The sequence below is a fragment of the Geospiza fortis genome, unplaced genomic scaffold (assembly GCF_000277835.1).
Source record: "Geospiza fortis unplaced genomic scaffold, GeoFor_1.0 scaffold206, whole genome shotgun sequence".
NCBI lineage: Eukaryota > Metazoa > Chordata > Aves > Passeriformes > Thraupidae > Geospiza > Geospiza fortis.
Window position 1 is genome coordinate 7,253,782 of NW_005054311.1, and position 19,893 is coordinate 7,273,674.

The 19,893-nt window shown below is 41.1% G+C and overlaps 1 protein-coding gene across 1 annotated transcript in view; it reads right to left on the reverse strand.

Moving 5' to 3' along the window:
* The window catches only part of AHRR (aryl-hydrocarbon receptor repressor), a 62,721-nt gene extending 53,412 nt beyond the window's left edge, over nucleotides 1-9,309 (reverse strand). The window contains exons 1-2 of the mRNA XM_005419336.3: nucleotides 9,248-9,309; nucleotides 2,280-2,461 (exon numbers count right to left, since the gene is read on the reverse strand). Coding sequence (XP_005419393.1) covers nucleotides 2,280-2,461; nucleotides 9,248-9,309 — 244 coding nt within the window. The remainder of the gene's footprint in view (nucleotides 1-2,279; nucleotides 2,462-9,247) is intronic.
* Nucleotides 9,310-19,893: the final 10,584 nt, after the last annotated feature.

Here is a 19,893-nt window from a genome sequence, read left to right on the forward strand (position 1 = left end):
TTTTTTGCCCATGCAACTTTATAGTCAAGATCAGCCTGTGTTTATTCCAAACCCTTTAATATGCACTAATGCCTTTGTGACCAGGAGATGCCCACAACAGAAAGCTCTAGTCCAGATGGAGTCATGCTGGTCTCATGCAGAGAGGGATTATAACTTTCCTGTGTAGTGACATGCTGCCTCTGGGCAAACAGACCAAAATCCACACTTGGCTTTCTTGTTTATGTCAACATACCGTATTACAGGCATGGAACAACTTGTTGACCACTATCCCTCTTCGGTTATTGTTTTTATGTTCTCTGTTCCAGGTTTGTCTTTTCTATTGAACGCCAGTTTCTTTGGATTAATTTTCCCTGAGTGAATTAGTACAGATTTACTAAGCCATTTTTCCAGATACATTTTTTTATCCAATTTTCTAACATCTCTGTATGCCACTGGTCTGCTCTCTGTCCTCAGAATGTTTATAAGCTCCCAGTTTAGTGTCATCCTTTGATTTAAAAAGTCACAAACAATCCATTTCTGCTCTTCTATCCTCTTTCATCACAACAAAAATTGAAACACTGGGATGAATATGCTTGTTCGCTCTTTTGGGTGACTTGTTACTAAAGTTTTTGCTTAAAAACAAACAAACAAACAGATTCTGCCTTTTTTGCCCAGAATTACAAGTAGATTGTGGTGTTCATGAGGGATGCAGCAGATTCTGCCCTCACCCAAACATTTGCAACCATTCCTCACTCAGCTCAGTTTCCACAGCTCATCTCTCCTCCACTCCACCCTTCTGAAGCTCCAGCCTGCTCTCTTGTCTTAAAATGGCATGTAGTTTCCTTCCTTTACTATAAACAATGCTTTCTGTAACCTTAGTTTTGTGATGTAAACATTTAAAAAATAGAATGAAGGGAACACAAGATATGTGTTCAATTAGGTAATCTGAGGATTAAATTAAATGAAATCTCTCAAAACATGGAGCACTGAACATTTCAACATAATGCAGCCTGGTTTTACTTGTTTTCCTTTTATCTCATCCCTTTAAGAAAAGGAGACAATGGATCTTAGAAACTCTGGCAGAAGAGTAGCAAAGACAGTTGAAGAGATATTACTGATTGTGAATGCAAGAGAAATGAAAGTCAGGCTTAGAGGTAGAATCCATAGCACTCAGGTATGTGTTTAAAGAGTAAGAGAGGCACTCTGTCGACTGCAGGATGCTGGAGGCTGGGCTGCCACCTGCCACAGCTGACATGGGAGGCTCCTGCTATCAGTGATATCACCCTTTGTAATCTCATGTCAGCCTCGTAAAATGCCCTGCAGCCTGCCAAAGGCTCTTCAAGATGATGTTTCTTCTATAGTAAAATGCATTTTAGAAACCAGAAGGCAACAAACAGATATTATTCTTTGGTTGATTGAAAAAAAAACTTTGAAAAAATTATATAAAATATATATATATGTAATGGATCATCAGAAGGAGTAGAAATAATGACGAGTCATACAGGAAAAATAATGTCTATAAAAATATTTCTGTTTATCTCTGCAGTCCACCTACAAATTTTGGTCAACCATACTCCTTCATACACAGGGCTTTTTTACTTTTTTTTGAAAACAGCTGTAGAGAGGTTTCTAGAGACCCACTAATCTGGATTTTGCTCTTGTGAACTCCTCAGCAACAGAAGAAATTCAAAAGATCTTCTAATTTGGAAGAATTCTTTTTATGTGCATCTGAAAATGCACATTTTCTTTCACTTTGTGTGTGCCAGACAACTGTATAAAGAAAGCGTAGCCTCGTACAGCCTTATTCAGCTCTTTAAACTTTGAATCTCTCTTGTCCTGAAAGACAGTGACCATTTTGGCTTTCCAAGTGAACCCATTTCCTCCTGGCATACAGCAAACATAGGTAATACAGTAGTTGCTTGACTTTTAAACAGTTGTTTTGAACTTTCATAATAACAGCACGAAACAGAGAATTCAAACTGTAACAGGTATTACATTTACCACAAACTTCTTTCCCAGTTTAGTGATTTTACAGTTGTGTTTTCCCATTTTCATCAGCCTGCTGATGAAAGATGGACATTATCCCACTATTTGGTGAAAAACACACAAACTACATAAGAGGAAATGAATGACATTTCCAATGCAACATCCCATGCACAAAACAAGTTCAATAATACATTTTTCCCCCCCTTGTTTTATCAATATAATACCATTTGTTACTTTTACTCAGGATCAGTACAAAGCAGCAATAAATTAGAGGGATACTTTTAACGGGATGCTGAGATCTTAAGGAAACCTACCTTGAAAGAAACTCTTGACTCGCAGATAGCTGACACTGAGGCGCAGGACGGAAAGTTTGTCCAGCTTTGATACGATGTCAGGGGGAAAAGGAAGAAGGCTGGCCAGGTGGTCCAGTTCCGCATTCAGACGGTCTCTGTGTCTCTTCGAAGGATTTGATTTTTCATTCCCAACTGCAGGCCTTCTGTGGTGGAGAACACATTTTCAATTACCTGTTTTACTTCCAGAGGCTGAGATGCTCTACGCAATTAATTGATAACAGCAATACTTTGCTTAGTTTCTATGAAAATCTTCAAAGTTTCTGTCCTCTGAAAAAAAGAGATTTACCATTCTGCATCTACCATGGTGCAAAGACACAGGCTTCTGTTTTCATATCAGGCAAAAAGTGAACTGGTATCTCTTACTCAGGACTTCTCACCTTAGGGAAATGGGTACTATCTTCATGTTCTAGTCAATACCAGGAAAAACAATTTCTCATCTTTGTTGTACAAATGAGGGTCAGCACTGCAGGGGAAAATCACCGTGACTAATGCATGAACCATTCAACACCCACTGTATTCATTCAAATCATCTTAGTTCCCTCCATTTAATGACTCAAAGTTAACCTGTGGGTCAGGACATAATTAAGAAAAGACTCTGTCTTTAGATATGAGTAAAAAGTATGGAAGGCAAGGTGAAGAGAGATTCTTTCCTCAAGCTCAAAACTCCTGTATACATTCTCACTTTTACCTTCCTACATCAGTAATAACAAAGATAATAATTTGGTTTCTTGAGAAGATTGATATTCCTCACAAAACATAGAGATGAAAGTTACTCAGCTTTCTAGGCCAAGCAAGTCCATCCCCATTTTGTGTTCCTCTTATGTAATGGACAGTACTAGAGAACCTAGAATAGCTCTTGTGGAAATTCGTTATGATGATATACATCACAAGTGAAGAACCTCAATTTTGGAATGTCCACTGATATTCCCAGAGAAGTTGTAAGATGCTTTCAAGAGGGAGTTAAGGAAAAAGCTGGTGCTTTTCCACACAGAAATGGGAACCTTATTTCCAGCATGACAGTGTGGGGTGCTCAGTGCTGAAGTACAGACTTGTCCATTAAGCAAGAAGACCTGAGTGGGAGACTGAGAAGGTTGTTCCTTTCAGTAGCCAGCTATTGCTGGACCCAGCAGTAGTCAAGTGCATTATCCAGGCATGAGCGATGGGACACTGGAGCCATAAACTACATGGATACTCAAGAATGGGAAATGGCAAGAAAGAAGACTATAGATAGTTGTGCTAACAGTTTCTACTTTCACCTCTCTGAATCCAAGGATCATAACCTTAAGTAGCTACCTGATGTTCCAGTGGAATGAGAGTAAAAACTAATTAGTTGTCACACTTTACTACTGCGTTTTCATGCTATACACATTTACTGCATTTTTCAATCATAAGGTGGTTAAGGTGTTAAGTTACATCAGTATTAATTTGTCATTGCAGTTGTAATTCTAAAATAATCATGCTTAGGAATTAGTAAAAAAAAAAAGATCAGTTTTTTGAAGAGCAATTTTGTACTTGTGACTGCTGCTAACTGAAAATCTCAAAGCAAATCAGATCTGAAAAATTCATTGCTACTTTTGAGAGCCTCACTTCAAGAGAAGAGCATCACTGGACAGAATGGATGGAAAAAAATTGAGTTAGAAATAATATTTTTTTTATTTCACTGAAAATACATAATTTCTGCTATTTCATTCAAAATTGCCAATACTTATATATGGTTCTTCAATAAAACAACGAGTTGCTTCCAAACACATGGAGAAGATTTTGCTGATCGGGATGAATGAACTACTTTCCTATATAAGGGAGAGGAAATATGAGAACAAATAATGCAATCAACAAAGAAGGACTAGTGTTTCTTACTTTTTCTGAGTTAACTATTTTTTGCAGTAAACATTGAGGCTCAGCCATCCTATGACACCAAAAGGATGTTTGATTTATGGAGGGCAGTAATTTTGTGGGAGCATAGCCTACAGCTGAGCAGAAGCTAAAGAACATAAGCTTTGCTAATCGGTCTTTACATCTGACAAACCAGCTGAAGCAAGGAAGTAATGTAGGACAGAAGAAATTAATTCCAATAAGGAAAATTAGGCTGATGAGTTCAAGAGGTAAAAATTGCCAACAGTAACATGAAATAGAAATAGAAGTTGTTTAAACCTATTTACCACATAAAACAGTGACTGCTCTATCCCAGAGAAGAATGGTTTGAAGCAATTAGGTGGTCTGCCTTTGTACTGAGTGAAAGGAATAGTTTTCAGAAGATGGTAGGAAATGGTGTAAGAAGACTATGGGAGAAAGTTCGGGACAGAGTCTTCCTGAAAACTCAAGGAAATGATTCAGTAAGGGAGTGAATCCAAACAAACAGGAGTTAGATGTAAATGGTAGTAAGGTGCCAAGTGGATGTGATTTTAAACAATGTGAGTTCCATGGAAAGGCTCAGTTAGCTAGCCATAAACAGAAGGGCACAGGCAGGGAAAATCTTCAGTAGGCTGCCTTGAAGCAAATGAAAATTCTAGCCTTTATTTTGAGCTGAAAGGAGATGGTGCTTGTTGTGTTCATGTTAAAATCTGGATTGTCAAACTGCAAACAGAGACATAGGAGACACTCAATGATCCCCCATTAACTCTGCTTTCCATACAACACTGCTATAGTAAATGAGAACACGTAATTCAAGGGATAAATCTGGGTTTTCTTTCTTCACATTGTTAAACTGCCCAGTAGTAACAAGCACTTGTACCTGTGCAGGCACCACATTAGCAGTCCTTGGGAGGTGGTGGGGAGAGTATTTTGTGTTCAGGTGGTACACAAGGCGCTGAGCCTTTTGGCATTAGTGATATTCAGTGTGCCCATGACACACAGACTGTCACTAGAGTAAACCAGTTTGGTGAGCTGGCAGAGGAATTTCCTGCAACTACAGCTCTGTCTGCTGTTCCCTACCCTCTGCAGAGCCCTACCCTGTTAATGAAAACTTTGCCCTGAAAAGGTTTTATAAGTATGCCGCAATGTTAAACCAGCAGAAGACCTGAACTGAGAAAGGTCTAATCATTTACCAAGATTTCAGTAGGAAGGGGAAGAGAAGAGAGACCATGAGATGTGACAGATAGGCTGAGAGCAAAGCAACAACAGAGGATTATCATGAGTGTACTGACCAGCACTCTCAGTCACTAAGCTGTGCTTGGACATTGTATTGGAATTTTGGCAGAGCTGAGCTCCAGTGGCAGCCATGTGTGTATGAATGTTCACCATGTCCTATGGACCAAAAGGGCAGAATGAGAGAAAGCTGCTTGAAGAAAAGGCAGCCCTTTGCCACCTTCTATGTCTCTTCTGCATCTTGACAGCAAAGAAAGGTGAAAGCAGAACTAATGGTCAGGAAGACATAAGAAGAGCAGCAGAGCAGATGAGAGGTGGGATAGTGTGGTACCAAGTAAGAGGAAGGGCTATGCCACAAAGGGCCTTAAAATTAGAACTAGGAAGCAGGAGAGAGCTGCACCTCCCAAGGTCTCTGTTTACCCTGGCACTGGCACAGTTCTGGCTGAAGAGGTCATTCTGGAGTAGGTATAGATACACTCAGAGCTAGGAGAGGTATAGTTGCCTTTAAAGAGCTGTAAAACATTACAAGAAATGTTTTGTCAAGGGAGAGGGTTTTACAGTATGCCAGGGTTTGAGATGAAGTAGTCGCTGAAGTTCTTAAATGGTAATTGTCCTGAAGCATTGCCTTAGCATTTTTAAGTATTAATTTCAACACAGTGATTTTAGCTTGAGGTTAAAGACAAGATCTCTTTAATTTCCAGACGCTTGAATTACCAGTAAAATGTTAGATTTCCACAGGAAATAAACACTTGGTAGAAAATGTTTCCTTTAGTCAAAATGTCGGCTGCCTGGCTGAAAAGCATATCTGATGGAAAATTTTCAATCTGCCTGAGCTCCAGGTGTTTGACCTGTGTCCATAAACACCAGAATTCTTTAGTGTAGAACACATTTAGTGGGGCTTGTCTGGAAGTTTTGGGGCACAAAAGGAAAACAGCTATGTTTTTTTAAATTTTCTTGCATGTATAAAAGGAAAACCTGAACCTTATATGTTATCTGAAGAGTGGCAACCTAATGAAGATAAACTCTGCTAGTTCTGTGTAGAAAGCAAGACTGAAACATGTTAGCTCCTCCCAGTAAAATTTTCCACACTTTCTTCCCAAGTCTTGTGGGTCTCTGTATTCTCCCATGGAGCTTTTTTATACATTTTCATCACTGTTCTGTAAAACCACCTCAGAATAAAATTCCTGTGCCTGAAAAACCTCCATGAGCATAATGAACAATATCATTCTGTGATATCCTGGATTAAAAGCCAGCTGTAGGATCACCACCTGGTTGACAGCCTGACCATGAAAAGATTATGTAGAGTCAGAGAGTTAGCTTCTTGGGGTGCACTGACTATGGGGAGATATAAATGTCCCAGTTGTTCTGCAGAGGAGAAAGCTGCACCTCTGTCCTTTAAATCCTGATCTTCAAAAGCACTAATCCATGAATCCCTATTGGAATCCAAGTATCCTGCTCGCACTGAGGCACCTGAGCTCACTTATCTTTTTGTTAAAAAAAGGTAAATTCTAGAGACTATTTACATTAAAAAGAGAGGACTGGCCAAAGAACACTCATCAACTTTACTTTCTATGAAAAATCAGGTTTTACAGCTGAGCAAATAATCCTCCCAGAACAGGTGCCAATATCTACCTTGATTCATTGGCAGAATGGTAGGGGGGAAAGTACAAGAAGACTGTGGAGGAGAAAGTGCTGTGCTGTCAAACAAGAGAAAAAAACTGTAACAAAGATTGTACAACATGGATTAAAATAATGGTTAAATAGGCTGCTCAATTAATAGGCTTTGTCTACCCTTCTAAATTCAAGATAAACTATTCAAGGCAGCATGACAGCAATATCAGGGTCCTGAAATGTCAGTAAGACCAGCAGGACTGAAAGACACAGACCAGGAAAGGAGCTCTGTCAGCCAGTTGGTCTGGGGCATTCAGAGCCTCTTTAGAGGAAAGTCCCTGAGTGAGGGAATAAGCACAGGAAAGGCTTACCAGAGACCAAACCCACAAACAGATAAGGTTTGAGGAAGAGACCAGTGTTGCTAGGAACTGAGAAATCATGCTCAGCAAGTGGTAAGTAACTAACCACAGAAAATGGACTGCTGTCTCCAGTGTGGGACTTCAGTATTCTAACAATCCCAACAGTTCCCCTTGTTTTAACCCATGTTTCTTAATCAAAATTTTTCATGTGCTAGATTGACAAGTTTAGGCTCAGGTACCTGCACGGCAACATCATAGAAAAGCTATTTTCAAGGCAGCATTACCTGCAATGGTTCCCAAGATGAAAACTTGGTTGTGTAAAGTAAGTGAGAATTTTCTTCTGAGAGTATTAAAGCCAGAACTTCCAAAAAGGCTAATGAGGTCATTTCCATGATTTGTTAGCAGGTAGTTTTCTTAGCCATCCATTTATCTAGAAGTCATCTTTGAGAGGAGTTCTAAAAAGCATGTAAACTCCAAACATAAGCTTAATGTTTCTCAAAGCAACTGCAAGTCTCCTTCCTTCTTCACAAAAGTAATGATCCATAAACAGTTCTGCATAGAGGTAATTTAATGTACTGGAAATGTTCCATCCCTCTTGCAATTGTTATAAAATCAAATATCCACATCCATACTGAAACAGCAATGCAGATATCTTACATACATTTCGAATTCAACACTCAGGATTTTTGCAGGAAGAATAATTTGCTTATGCCATTATCTTTGTCTATTGAAATGTGATACATTTTAAACTAAAAGAAACAATTTTTTAAGTGGGAACAAGTGGTTCATGAGCAAATACTGCCCCAAATCCAAACAATATGAACAGATGTCATTAAAACATTCAGAGAAACACCCCTTTGACTTTAGACAAATATGTACAATTTTAAGCCAAGAGGGTTATTTTTAGAAGTTCTGAACAACTGAAAATAGGGAAATCTATTTTAGTTACCTTCTCATCCTTAAATTGTGTATGAAGGCCACCAGTGCCAGGTCATAATTTTAACACTGTAAAAATGTATGTTTCATAATCATATAATCAAGTGTAACACAGAAAATATGGGATGATTACATTAAGAAGCTTTATTTCATAGATTGGCTTATGGCATCTGGAACTCATTTACATTTGAGTGATAGCAACCTCTTTTTCCCCCTTCCCTTTCAAGCATCTTGTAGTAACAAATTTCCATTGCATTTCTTCTTTTCCTGCTTTGCCTTCACACACACAATTCCTCTCTCCCATTTTCCTCCAAATGAAAGTGATCCCATAGTAAATAGAAGTCTGAAAATTATGTGTTCTATATGCAAAAAGTGACTCACCAGTCTGCTCTTTCAGTTGGCTGAACTGACCCACTTTCCCAGCTCGCTCATGTTGGACTTAGCAACGCCCCAAGCAAGGCTAAGGCCAGGAAAGGGGAAGGGAGGAGTGCAGTGCCAGTGCTCTGGTTCCACTCGGCACATGGCTTCTCAAAAAGCTCCTTGAACAGGAGGCAGGGAGCATGGAAGCACCAAGGCGGCAGCCACCCCTCCAAGCCACTGCCCAGCTGACATTTAGCCCAGCGGTGTGTTCTGCCTATGAAGGGGCACTGTCCCTCTCCACTCTCCATGGCAGCACCGTGGTGCCCACCACACCACCACTGGCCTCCTCCTGGCATACCTAGTGCTGGGTAAGGATGATTTGAGTCAGGCTTGGCATCCTTTCTGGAGACATCTTACCCACGAAGAGCCAGCCTCCCAGCCAAGGGTTTCTCATTGCAGAGAAGAAGATTAGGTCTCTCCTGTGTCAATGGACCATAGGAGGAAGGGAACCCTTCTTCTACCCCATTCCTAGCCCGTATGTTTGGAGGGAGATGCCTCCTGATGAATATGATACTTAACTGTTTTTGAATGGGTTTCCTCCTTTTCCTCCCAGCATACAGGCATTCCCCCGGAGGAATCATGGCTTTGACACTGAAAAACAAAAGGAATAGGTTTCTTAGCTTGGAGGTTTCTGTGTTTCAGACTGCTCTACAAAATGACAGCACTGAGAAAGTTCCGCCGAGGAAAATGTTTGTTCCTTGAGTGTGACATTCAGCAACACTAAAAAGCATGGTGGCATTAGTGAAGATAGAAGATTACAGCTTATTCAATTTCCTACCCTAATATTATTAGAATATTGATGTTTATGTTCAATTTTCATTTTTTCCAATTAAGTATACTATGCATGATATAAAATGGTTATAAAATACATCCTGTTTACTGGATATCCAAATTTTTTTTCCCTTCCCGGCTCATTTCTAAATTCAGCTAAACAAATAAGAATGAATAATACTACCCGTCATCTGCAGGGAGGATTTCACAGCTTTTAAAATACACAGGAATATTATCTACATTGTGACTGGTAGGTTGCAATTATTCAAATCAGCATTTCTCCAGATCCTCACATCCTCATTTTTAAGGGCTGGAAATATAGCTGTCGGCAGCTCAAGATGTGACACACAGTTTTGTGGTTAGCACTAGGACCCAATGTAGTGCTGACTGAGGTGACAATTTTCACACAAAACTTGGTCTTATTGATTTATTTGAGTATGTTAGCCCTAGAGACATTGCAGGGTGGGAAAAAGTCTTTGCATTCAGTCTGTTTAAATCTTTTGGAGATTAGCTGAATATCAAAGTCTCTTGATGTTCTGTCTGAAAGAATATTTTAGTCCTGCTGAGTGCTGTTCAACAGTGGGTGCATGCTGCCAGAGAGGTTAGTGTATCTCAAGAGTAATTGCTGTTTTGCGTAAGATACAAAATTAAAGGGAACTTCTATGTCACTGAATCAAATCCCATGCTGGCGAACGTGTGTGTCATGTAAAGCAAACCATAAACTTGCTGAGCTTAATTACAAAAACCTTTAGAATGGCTTTCGTTTTCATGGAAAGACAGCTTTCTGATAACTAGAAACCTTTTGCCTTCCAGCTTAAATTTGTTCATGGTCATTTTATGCCCATTTGTTCTTCTGCCAACATTGTCTTTTAGTTTAAATAGCTCTTCCTCCTCCATTGTGTTTATTCATTGGCATATTTTTAAATATCAGTCATATCTTCAGTCAGCCTTCATTTTTCTATTCTGGGACAACCCAAACTCTTTTATTTCCCTCTCATGTTACAAACTGGTTTTTTCTTCCTATCATTTTAGGAGAACAGAATTGAGCTCAGTTTATTAAGCAAAATCTAAAATGTATTTCATACATGCAAGCACAGCATCCTTTGCTAACTTGAGGTTCTTTAGGTCTACTGTGTTTCCCTCATCTGGAAAATCAGTTATTGTGTCAACAGACAGCTAGCAGGTTACTTTGTCAAAATTATTTAAATCTACATTCCCTTTTTACTCCAGCTAGCTACAGCTGTTATTTGTTCTTTCCTTCTGAAAATTCATTCTAAAATGATGTATAATATAGAGATCAGACTAATTGCCTTCTCTCAAATGCAGGTTATGGTGGAAACACTAGTTGTTCTCCAGTTGGTGCAGTGTCAGGAATTAGGTTCTTCCAGAAACAGAGCCATATTTTCCACTATTACTGGAATAATTTCCTGCGACATCAGATGGGTGAACTGCCTGTCCAAAGTTGATGAGGGATATGATACTGTGCAATAAATACTGCTGCAGGTTAAGATTATGCCGCAGCCTTTGCTTAGATTAAGCCTTCTTGTCACCTTTGAAGACCTTGTTAAATAGGTTTAATCTGCGAGTTCTTTCTCTTTAAGAGTCTGTCAGTTTTTAAGATTACATCTACCCTAATAGGCTTCCTCCTTCAGCTGGAAGCTAAAATGGTGTGGACATGCCAAAAGAACTGCAGTTTCTTCTGAAAGCTTACATTAAAATGTATTTTCTTTGTATTTGTGGTGGATTGACACTGTCTGGATACAAGGTACCCACCAAACTCCCTCTACCACTCCCCTCCTCAGCAGGAGAAGGAAGAGAAAATACAACAAAAGGCTCATGGGTCGAGATAAGGAAAGGGAGAGATCGCTCACCACTTACTGACAAAACAGACTGAACTCAGGGAAATTAGTTTAATTTATTACCAATCAAATAAGAACAGGGTAATGAGAAATAAACCCAAATCTCAAAAATATCTTCCCCACAACCCTTCCTTTCTTCTAGGGCTCAACTTCACCGCACTTTCTCTACCTCCTCCCCCTGCAGCAGCACAAGGGGATGGGGAATGGAGGCTGTGGTCAGTTCATCACACTCTGTCTCTGCCACTCCTTCCCCCTCAGGGGGAGGACTCTCCACACTCTCCCACGAGCTTCTCCAACATGAGTCCTTCCCACGGGCTGCAGTTCTTCACAAACTGCCCCAACATGGGCCCAGTCCTTCAGGAACAGGCTGCCCAAGCGTGGGTGCTCCTTGGGATCACAAGTCCTGCCAGCAAACCTGCTCCAGTGTGGGCTCCTCTCTCCATGGCTCCACAGGACCTGCCAGACCCCTGCTCCAGGACAGGCTTCCCATAGGGTCACAGCCTCCTTCAGGCGTCCCCCTGTTCTGGAGTGGGGTCCTCCATGGGCTGCAGGGACCCAGCTGCCTCACCATGGGCTGCACCTTGGTCTGCAGGGGAGTCTGCTCTGGTACCTGGAGCACCTCCTCCCACTCCTTCTTCACTGCCCCTGATGTCTGCAAGGCTGCTGCTCTCACATCTGCTCGCTCCTCTCTCAGACTGCAGTTGCAGTTGTGCAGGCTCTTTTCCCCCTTCGTAAACACCTTATCCCAAAAGTGCTGCCATCATTGCTGATGGGCTCAGCCCTGGCCAGCAGCAGGTCTGTCCTGGACCTGCTGGACTCAGGGGGAGCTTCCAGCAGTTTCTCACAGAAGCCACCCTGTAGACTCCCACTACCAAATCCTTGCCATGCAAACCTAATACAATATTGTAATACTTTTGTCTTCTGAGTCCTTCCTGTCCATAAAGTGAATCTATGACTCATAGTTCATGTTTCAAAACAGTGTCACATGCTAGACTTCCCTTCTCTTGCCTTCATGAGCAAAGTTAGAAGGAGGAGAAAGGCTTCAACAGCATAATTCAACTGCAAACTGAAAGCTAAGAGTTCATTCAATTTCCCAAAAGGGTGACTTTGTTTTAAAACCCATTCTGGATCAGTTGATTAATATGTGACAGCAAATAAAAATAACTAAAAAGACCTCAGTATTCAAACTGAAAACCAGGAAATAAATAGCAAACAATATGAGCTAGAATTTATGGAGTGCAAAATGCTAGTTAGGAAAGATAAAGGCCCAAAGGAAAATTCACAAATCGCAGTGCTAAAGACAAAAGATAGTGTGCCATTTACAAGAATATTATGAAGAAAATAATTCTAAAATGTGTATACAGTTCTAATTAGATGGAGATGGCTTTATGTTAGAACTGCATGAAAGGTAAGAGTCCCCACAGTTTTATTTCTAGTCTCTGAAAAGAAGGAGGATCATGCACTCCCATTAAACAAGAATTAGCCATGCACTCTTCAGTCTTTCTACAAGAACTTTCTACAGAATTAGAGCAAAGGGTTACCACAGCAACGTGGTATGAAGCACTGCCCCAGCAACTGAGCACCCATGTCCTAGATACACACACAACCAAGAGGTGCTTCTGCCACTGCCACTAATGCCAGGAGTGGCATGTGGTTAAAATAAGTCTGAGAATGCATGGACAGGAATAAAGACAGAGTCAAAAGGTTCATGGTCCTAAAAGGCTAATGGCCCTAAAAATATGTCTGAGAACAGCCCTTGAATTTGTTGAGTTGCAAAGATCCATAAACCTTGAAAACATCTATTTTAAAAACTGGAAAAGAGCATGTATTCACGGCCCAACCGCGACTGTGTTTTCTTCTGATCACCTGTGACCTTTTCTCTCTACCCCTGGGACAGAACAGCCCATCACCACCACTGAATGAGGCTGGGGGCTCCTTCCCCTGCCAGCCCACCCATCTCATGTGGATGAAAAACAGGAAGAACTTGGGTGGACAGCACTCAGCTGCTCAGAACAGTTGTGCTCTTGGCTTTCTCCCTATAATGCTTGAGAGCCCTCACATTCTCTCTACGTGCTTGAGGTAGGATGAAAACGGACCCAAAGAAGCAATCTTCCACCACTCCAGCAGAAGGAAAGGGGGCTTACAAGCTTGAGGAGCATCGGGAGGAGGAGAGTTGGGACCGAAAGGATCAGAATTGCTAGAAAAGGGTAGATGTGGACCATAATAATTTGCTTCTGTTAGATGCTTGTAATCACTACTGACATAAAGTCACAACGAATCTCTGGGGAACACTGAAGGACTGAAAGACAGCTGCTCTATGATCATATTCAGGGAAGGGAAACATAATGATCCAGCTATACCCTGGATGGCAAGACTGACATCCATCCCAAGCAAAATGCCAGAAAAGCTGATAAGAAAGATGAATTACATCACTTAGCAGAATTCTATGGAATATCATGCTCTTTGGAGTGAAACTAACTCGCTGAGAAGTTTTCACCTCTAGCTGACAGAGGAGTTCACTTGTATTAATAACTTAAGTTAGCAGCACAACATTCTGCTTTTAAAAAGCTCCAACAAAGCATTACAGTGCAGTTTCCACAAGTAAATAATCTGTCAAGTGACAGAATAAAAAGAAAAGTAGTCATAGAGAAATCACTACTAAATAGAAGAAATTTTACAAAGACCTTACAGACACTGAGGTTCAATACAAACTCATTGGCAATAATATTTACAAAGTTGAAAAAATTTAGAAGTTTGATAAATAATGCTGAAGACACAATGAAACAGCAACCTGGAGTGTCCAGTAGGCTGTTTTTCTTTATTCACAACAACAATGTATTTTAATACAGTCAAATGCAAACACTTGCATCTCAGAATAGGGAATGCATGTCATTGATACTGAATAGGGACTGCATCCTGAAATGTGAGTGATTCTTGAAAGGAATTAGGGATCAAAGGGAAAAATGAATACAATCCATAGTTTGAGCTGCCAGGGAGGAGCTGCTACAAAGGGAGCTGATGCAGATGCTGACCTAAGTGAAGTGGGTTTACATCTGCTTAAAGATATGATAAGGCTGATGCTGGAACAGTGGGTACAGTTTGCATGTAAGTGTTTTTCAAGTAATGTTAGAAACTGGTAAGAGTGAGGAAAGAAGCTAAAATAAATATTCGCAGGCTGAAGAAATTTATTTGCATGGAAAAAAAGATTTAGGTTATTTGAGCAAGGTACTTCCAGGGGAAGATATGAGTACTGAATTATTTTAATCTGAAACACAGCAAGCACTTAGAAAGTGAAGCTGAAGCCCGATACATCCAAATAAGAAATAAGGCATTAATCTGTAACATCATGAGCATTTAAACACTGGAAGAAGGTACAAAGAATTTAATGGATCCTGTTGTCTTGAAACCACTGTTAGATGCCTTTTTTGTAATATGCACTTTACCCTAAGAGAAGTTATACTTAAATTAAATAGAAACAGTTGAGTTGAATGCAGGCATACTCAGAAGGAAAAAAAATATCTTTGGTAGCCATGGGAGGTCAGATTACATTATCCAATGATCTCTCCTTTCACTAAATTTTATGAATCATTTCCTGCCCGAATGTAATCACATACCATGCATTCAATGCCTGAACTACAAGAAAGGGCTGTGCAGACCACAGCTTCAAAGAGGCACAGCTATAGAAGAGGCAGCCTGCAAGTGGGAAGGTTGTGTGTGTGCTCATCCCTGCCATGCCACGGCACCGTGCTGCAGTTCCACCAGCAAAGCAGGAAAGGGATGAGGCTGGAGAGTGGCTTGGCTTTTCTCAGGATTATGTGTTTCCACCTTGGCAGGGTCAGTTCTGGAAAAAGCCTTCCAGTCACGATGGCTCATCAACAGGGCAGAAATCTACCTGCCTACTCTCACTAAATTAATTATGATTAGCACATTTGTGCCAAGTTTTCTACTTCTATGAATGGCCATGTCTTAGGGGAAAGTATGGTAACAGTTTTGGATATATCCTTGTAAATAGTATGTTTCTAGCTGAAGCTGCCCCACTTAAAGAATAACTGGAGCAAAGAATGAATAAGGGTTGTGAAACTGAGCCCCACAGTCAGAGTGCAGGAGTGCAAACTGTTTGGGTTATCTTGAAGAACAGCGACAGAAAACTTCCATACAATAAGTAACTACATTACGTAGGAAACAAACATTTCGTGACAAGAAACAAACATTTCTAGCAAGATTCAATTTACTGAACTTGTGGCTAATTAAATCCAAATAACAGTTAAATGACTATCAAAATATAAATGACTATCAAAATAATTTACCAAAGCCTGTAGAGGATTCTCCATCACTGAGCATTTTTTCATCAAAAATTTTTTTCTTAACAAAACTAATGGACCTGTGTGGTAAGAATTCGTTGAAGGATGTCTGATGGTCCAGTTTTACATGAGATTGAAGCAAGATCACAGTGGCTCTTTCTGGCCCTAACATTTCCTTTTCTACCTCAATTATTTCCCCAGTGAAAGAACAGTTGGTTAAATCTCAAACATGGGGAGTTTTCAGAAGACTAAAAAAAAGTATCTAATGCTTGATTTAGAGAGGGTGTTCTACAAGTATCAGGGATCATATGTTGTCTGACAAACACACATAAAATCCCTCTTTAATTTCCTTTGAAGAAAACGTGTACAGATTTGGCTACATTTGGAGCTTCTAGGAAAAAACCCAGCTTGCGTGTGCTCGGGAGACTTGTTGTAGTCTGACAGTTATCTACAGCTTCTGCCTGAGCTGAGCACATGTTCCTCCCACATTCCTCCCAGGCATCTGCAGTGTGCACATGCATCCCTGTGTGCTTCACAGGGCTCCCCTCTGAGCAGCAAAGGCAGCACCAGATCTTCCCTCTTGCTGTCCCTCCCCATCCTGGTGCAACACAGGACTCCAAATATAAGGCACGGGAACAAGGAGTCAGCCACAGGAAGGACTGAAGCAGACTGGGACAAGGCAGGGAAGAATAGCAGAAGGCTTGTAGTCCTGACTCTCAGCCCCCCTTAGACCTGCAGAGAGATGCTGTGCTCTGAAACACTCCAGAAAAGGAACATTCAGGAGCACACCTTTTGTATTATCATTACGAATTCAAAGTAACCATTGAAAATTTGGGGGTTTACCAGCAATAAGGTGGCCAGCACCTCCATACTGCAATCTCCCTTCCAGGTTTCTCGTGGGCTGTTTTGCCTTCACTGTCTGCCTTAGGGGAAGCAATCTGAGCACTGTGAGCCAGACTCCTACCCCATTTGGAGAGCTGAGGGAGGGAATCGGGGCTCCGCAGGGGCTGTAGGAATTAGGGCTGCAGGATGCAAGGCACACAGCTACAGCCTGGGACATCAGAGGCACCAGCCCTCACTTTTTGGGAGCCTTAGTCTGTTCTAAAAGTGTTGAGCACTTGGTACTGCAGCTGGAGTCAGCCAGCACTGAGCTCTGAGTGAGCATGAACCAAAGGTTGAATCTCCTGGAAAATCAACTCCTAAGTGCCTGGCATCGAGCAAATGAGAATAAGTATTTCAGGTTTATCACTTCTAATAAGTCCAGATGTCTCAGCAGTATAATAAAGATTAACTCAGTGCTGGATTTGATGTACTTAAATACTAAAGTAACAATTACCACCGAAGAGTCTGTAACAAAATCAATAGCATGTCTTTTTTGCACAGGATTTGAACAGTGCATAGTACAGAGCTGGGACTGTGAGGTGAATGAGGACAATAGAAACAAAATACACAACTTCTGCTTTAGCATGAGATTTAGTTCCTGTCCACACAAGTGAGGAATTTAACAACTGGACTTGATGTTCTTAGAGGTATTTTTCAATCTAAGTGTTTTATGAATTTATGTTTACTCCTAGGTTTCCTAATTTGCAAGTGCTTGACTTTAAAACAGAGCAGCTCTTTGCTACAGGATGGATATGTAGCTACACTCTTCTTCTTTAGCAAAACAATAATTTCAATTGTTATTCTTCCATCACAAACAAGTTCATCAGGGGACTGAATTGTCTCATCAGCCTTTCTTTCTTTTTATGTTTATATAAGAAAGCCTGAAATTAAGTTCAAGGACGCTTCTTTTGAGCTTTGAGGATGTAAATAAATAACTTCTTAAAAAAGCTTAGATGCAGTTTTGATGCGTTTTTTAAAGTGATGTTTGAAAAGTACAGCTGTTTTTAGAACTTCTAACATGCACTCTGTCACTTGAGGAAGGATACACATGGTAGCACATATAAAAACACACCAAAAAATTCAATATTGGGAATATGTCTGGTACAATACTTTGTAGTTAGTAGAGTGGTATCTCTTTCTACGAGGCTTGACTTTGGTCCTCCATTGTCTATACCACAGACCTTCTGAGGAAAATATAAGGTTGCCACAGCAGCTGGACTTTTCGTAGGAAGGCATGAGCAGCAATGAAAAGTTTTTCTACAGCTGGGGCATTTAGGATATTGTCTGAACTCTGTGGATTATTTGATAACTAACAAGACAGTCAATCTTGCATTGCAATCTTTCCCTCAGTAGGGATATAGTGTAGCATGTTTCACTTTTAAACTCTCAGGAACATTATATCTTAGAAATCTCTGTCCCCCTGTTCTGTTTGCTGGAACCTGACTAACAGGTCAAGTTCCAGCAAACTAACTAGAAAAGCAGACGTCGTGAAAGCGTGAGCATCATTTCCATAGCAAATCTGACTAAAACCAGTAAGATAGGTCAATGAAATATTTCTATCATGAATGGTAGCAAGGCCTCAGCTCAGCTGTCTTCCACCTATAGTTAGGTTCATGTTTTGGGAGCAGCTTTATGCTGGTGACACAGAGCTCAGTAGAGAGAATGACTCAAGCATGTTTGTTAACTGTATATATAATTTCTCAGACAGATTCTGCCCAGATTTAGCTCTGTGCTGTCATGATAAGGCTTCTAGAGCTAATTAGTTATTCAAGTTTATGCAGTTCATTAGCTTGTCTTCAATTTTAAGTGAAGGATTAATATCCTTAGATAAAAGAGGATAACAATATCCTTTGGAATTACTTGTGTCACATTTTTTCACAAGATGTGTGGCTGTGCACTGACTGCCTATTGGGGTGTTTTATCCTCATGCCCCACTCCCTGTTCCTCTATGAGGAACATATGAAGCATATACCACCTTCCTCCATGAGGTGGTATATGCTCCAGCACCCACACACAGCTGTGATGGGGTAAATTAGATGTGTTACTTGGAGTCACAGAACTAGCCACAGATTAGATTGCAAATATAATTAAGGACTGGTCCTTAAAACCCTCTTGTAAGTTCACTGGCATTCCCGGTGTTGTTCTCCCAACCACCTCTGTTTTAATACCCTGCTTGTCATTCCATCACACTTCAGCTGTCTGAGGTTTAGGTCCTCTTTGAAGTTGTTCTCTTGGAACAAGGATCTTTGAAAGACTACTTATCATCCCACATCCATCCACAAGGCTAGACTAGGAGTGTGGTTGTGTTGAGTTTGTGTGGCCAGGTTTGGTAGCAGAGGGGCTACGGGAGTGGCTTCCATGAGAAAATGCTGGAAGCTTCCCCTGTGTCCAACAGAGGCAATGCCAGGCTGCCCCAAGGTGGATCCAGCAGAGGCCAAGGCAAAGCCAATCAGAAATGGCAATAGTGTCTCTGTGATAACATATTTAACAAGGGAAAAAAACATATTGTGCAGAATAAATTGTGCTCAGAGAAAAGGGGAGTAAGAGTATGTAAGAGGAGAAAACCTGCAGACACCAAAGTCAGTGAAGAAGGGGGAGGAGGTGTTCCAGGTGCCAGAGCGGAGAATCTCCTGTAGTCTGTGGTACAGCTCATGGTGAGGCAGCTGTGCCCCTGCAGCTCATGGAGATCCACAGGGATGCAGAGATCCACCTGCAGCCCATGGAGAAGACACACACCAGAGGAAGTGGATGCCTGACAGGAGGCTGTGACCCTGTGTTGGAGCTGGCTCATGGCAGGGACCTGCAGACCCATGGAGAGAGTGTGTCCAGTGAGTGTCCCCCATGGTTTGTCAGGGATCCGTGCTGGAGCAACCTGTCCCTGAGCAACTGCACTCTGTGGGAAGGGACGCACACTGGAGCAGTTTGTGAAGAACTGTAGCCTGTGGGAAAGATTCAGGCTGGAGAAGTTCATTAAGAACTGTCTCCTGTGGGAAGAACCCCACCTTGGAGGAGAGGAAGATTCCTCTCTCTGAGCAGTGGAGAAACATGTGGTGAACTGACTATAACCCCATTCCCTGTCTCCCTGCACCACTGGGAGGCAGGAGGTACAGCTGGAAAGAAGGGAGGGGTGAGGGGAAGGTGTTTTTAAGATTTGTTTTACTTCTCAATATCCTGCTCTGATTTTGATTTGTAATAAGTTAAATTAATTTCCCCGAGCTGAGTCTGTTTTGCCCATGATGATAATCAATGAGTGACTTCTTGCTGCCCTTAGCTCACAAGCCTCTTGTTATGTTTTCTCTCCCCTGGCCAGTTGGGGAAGGGAGTGATAGAATGCTTTTGGTGGGCCTGGAAT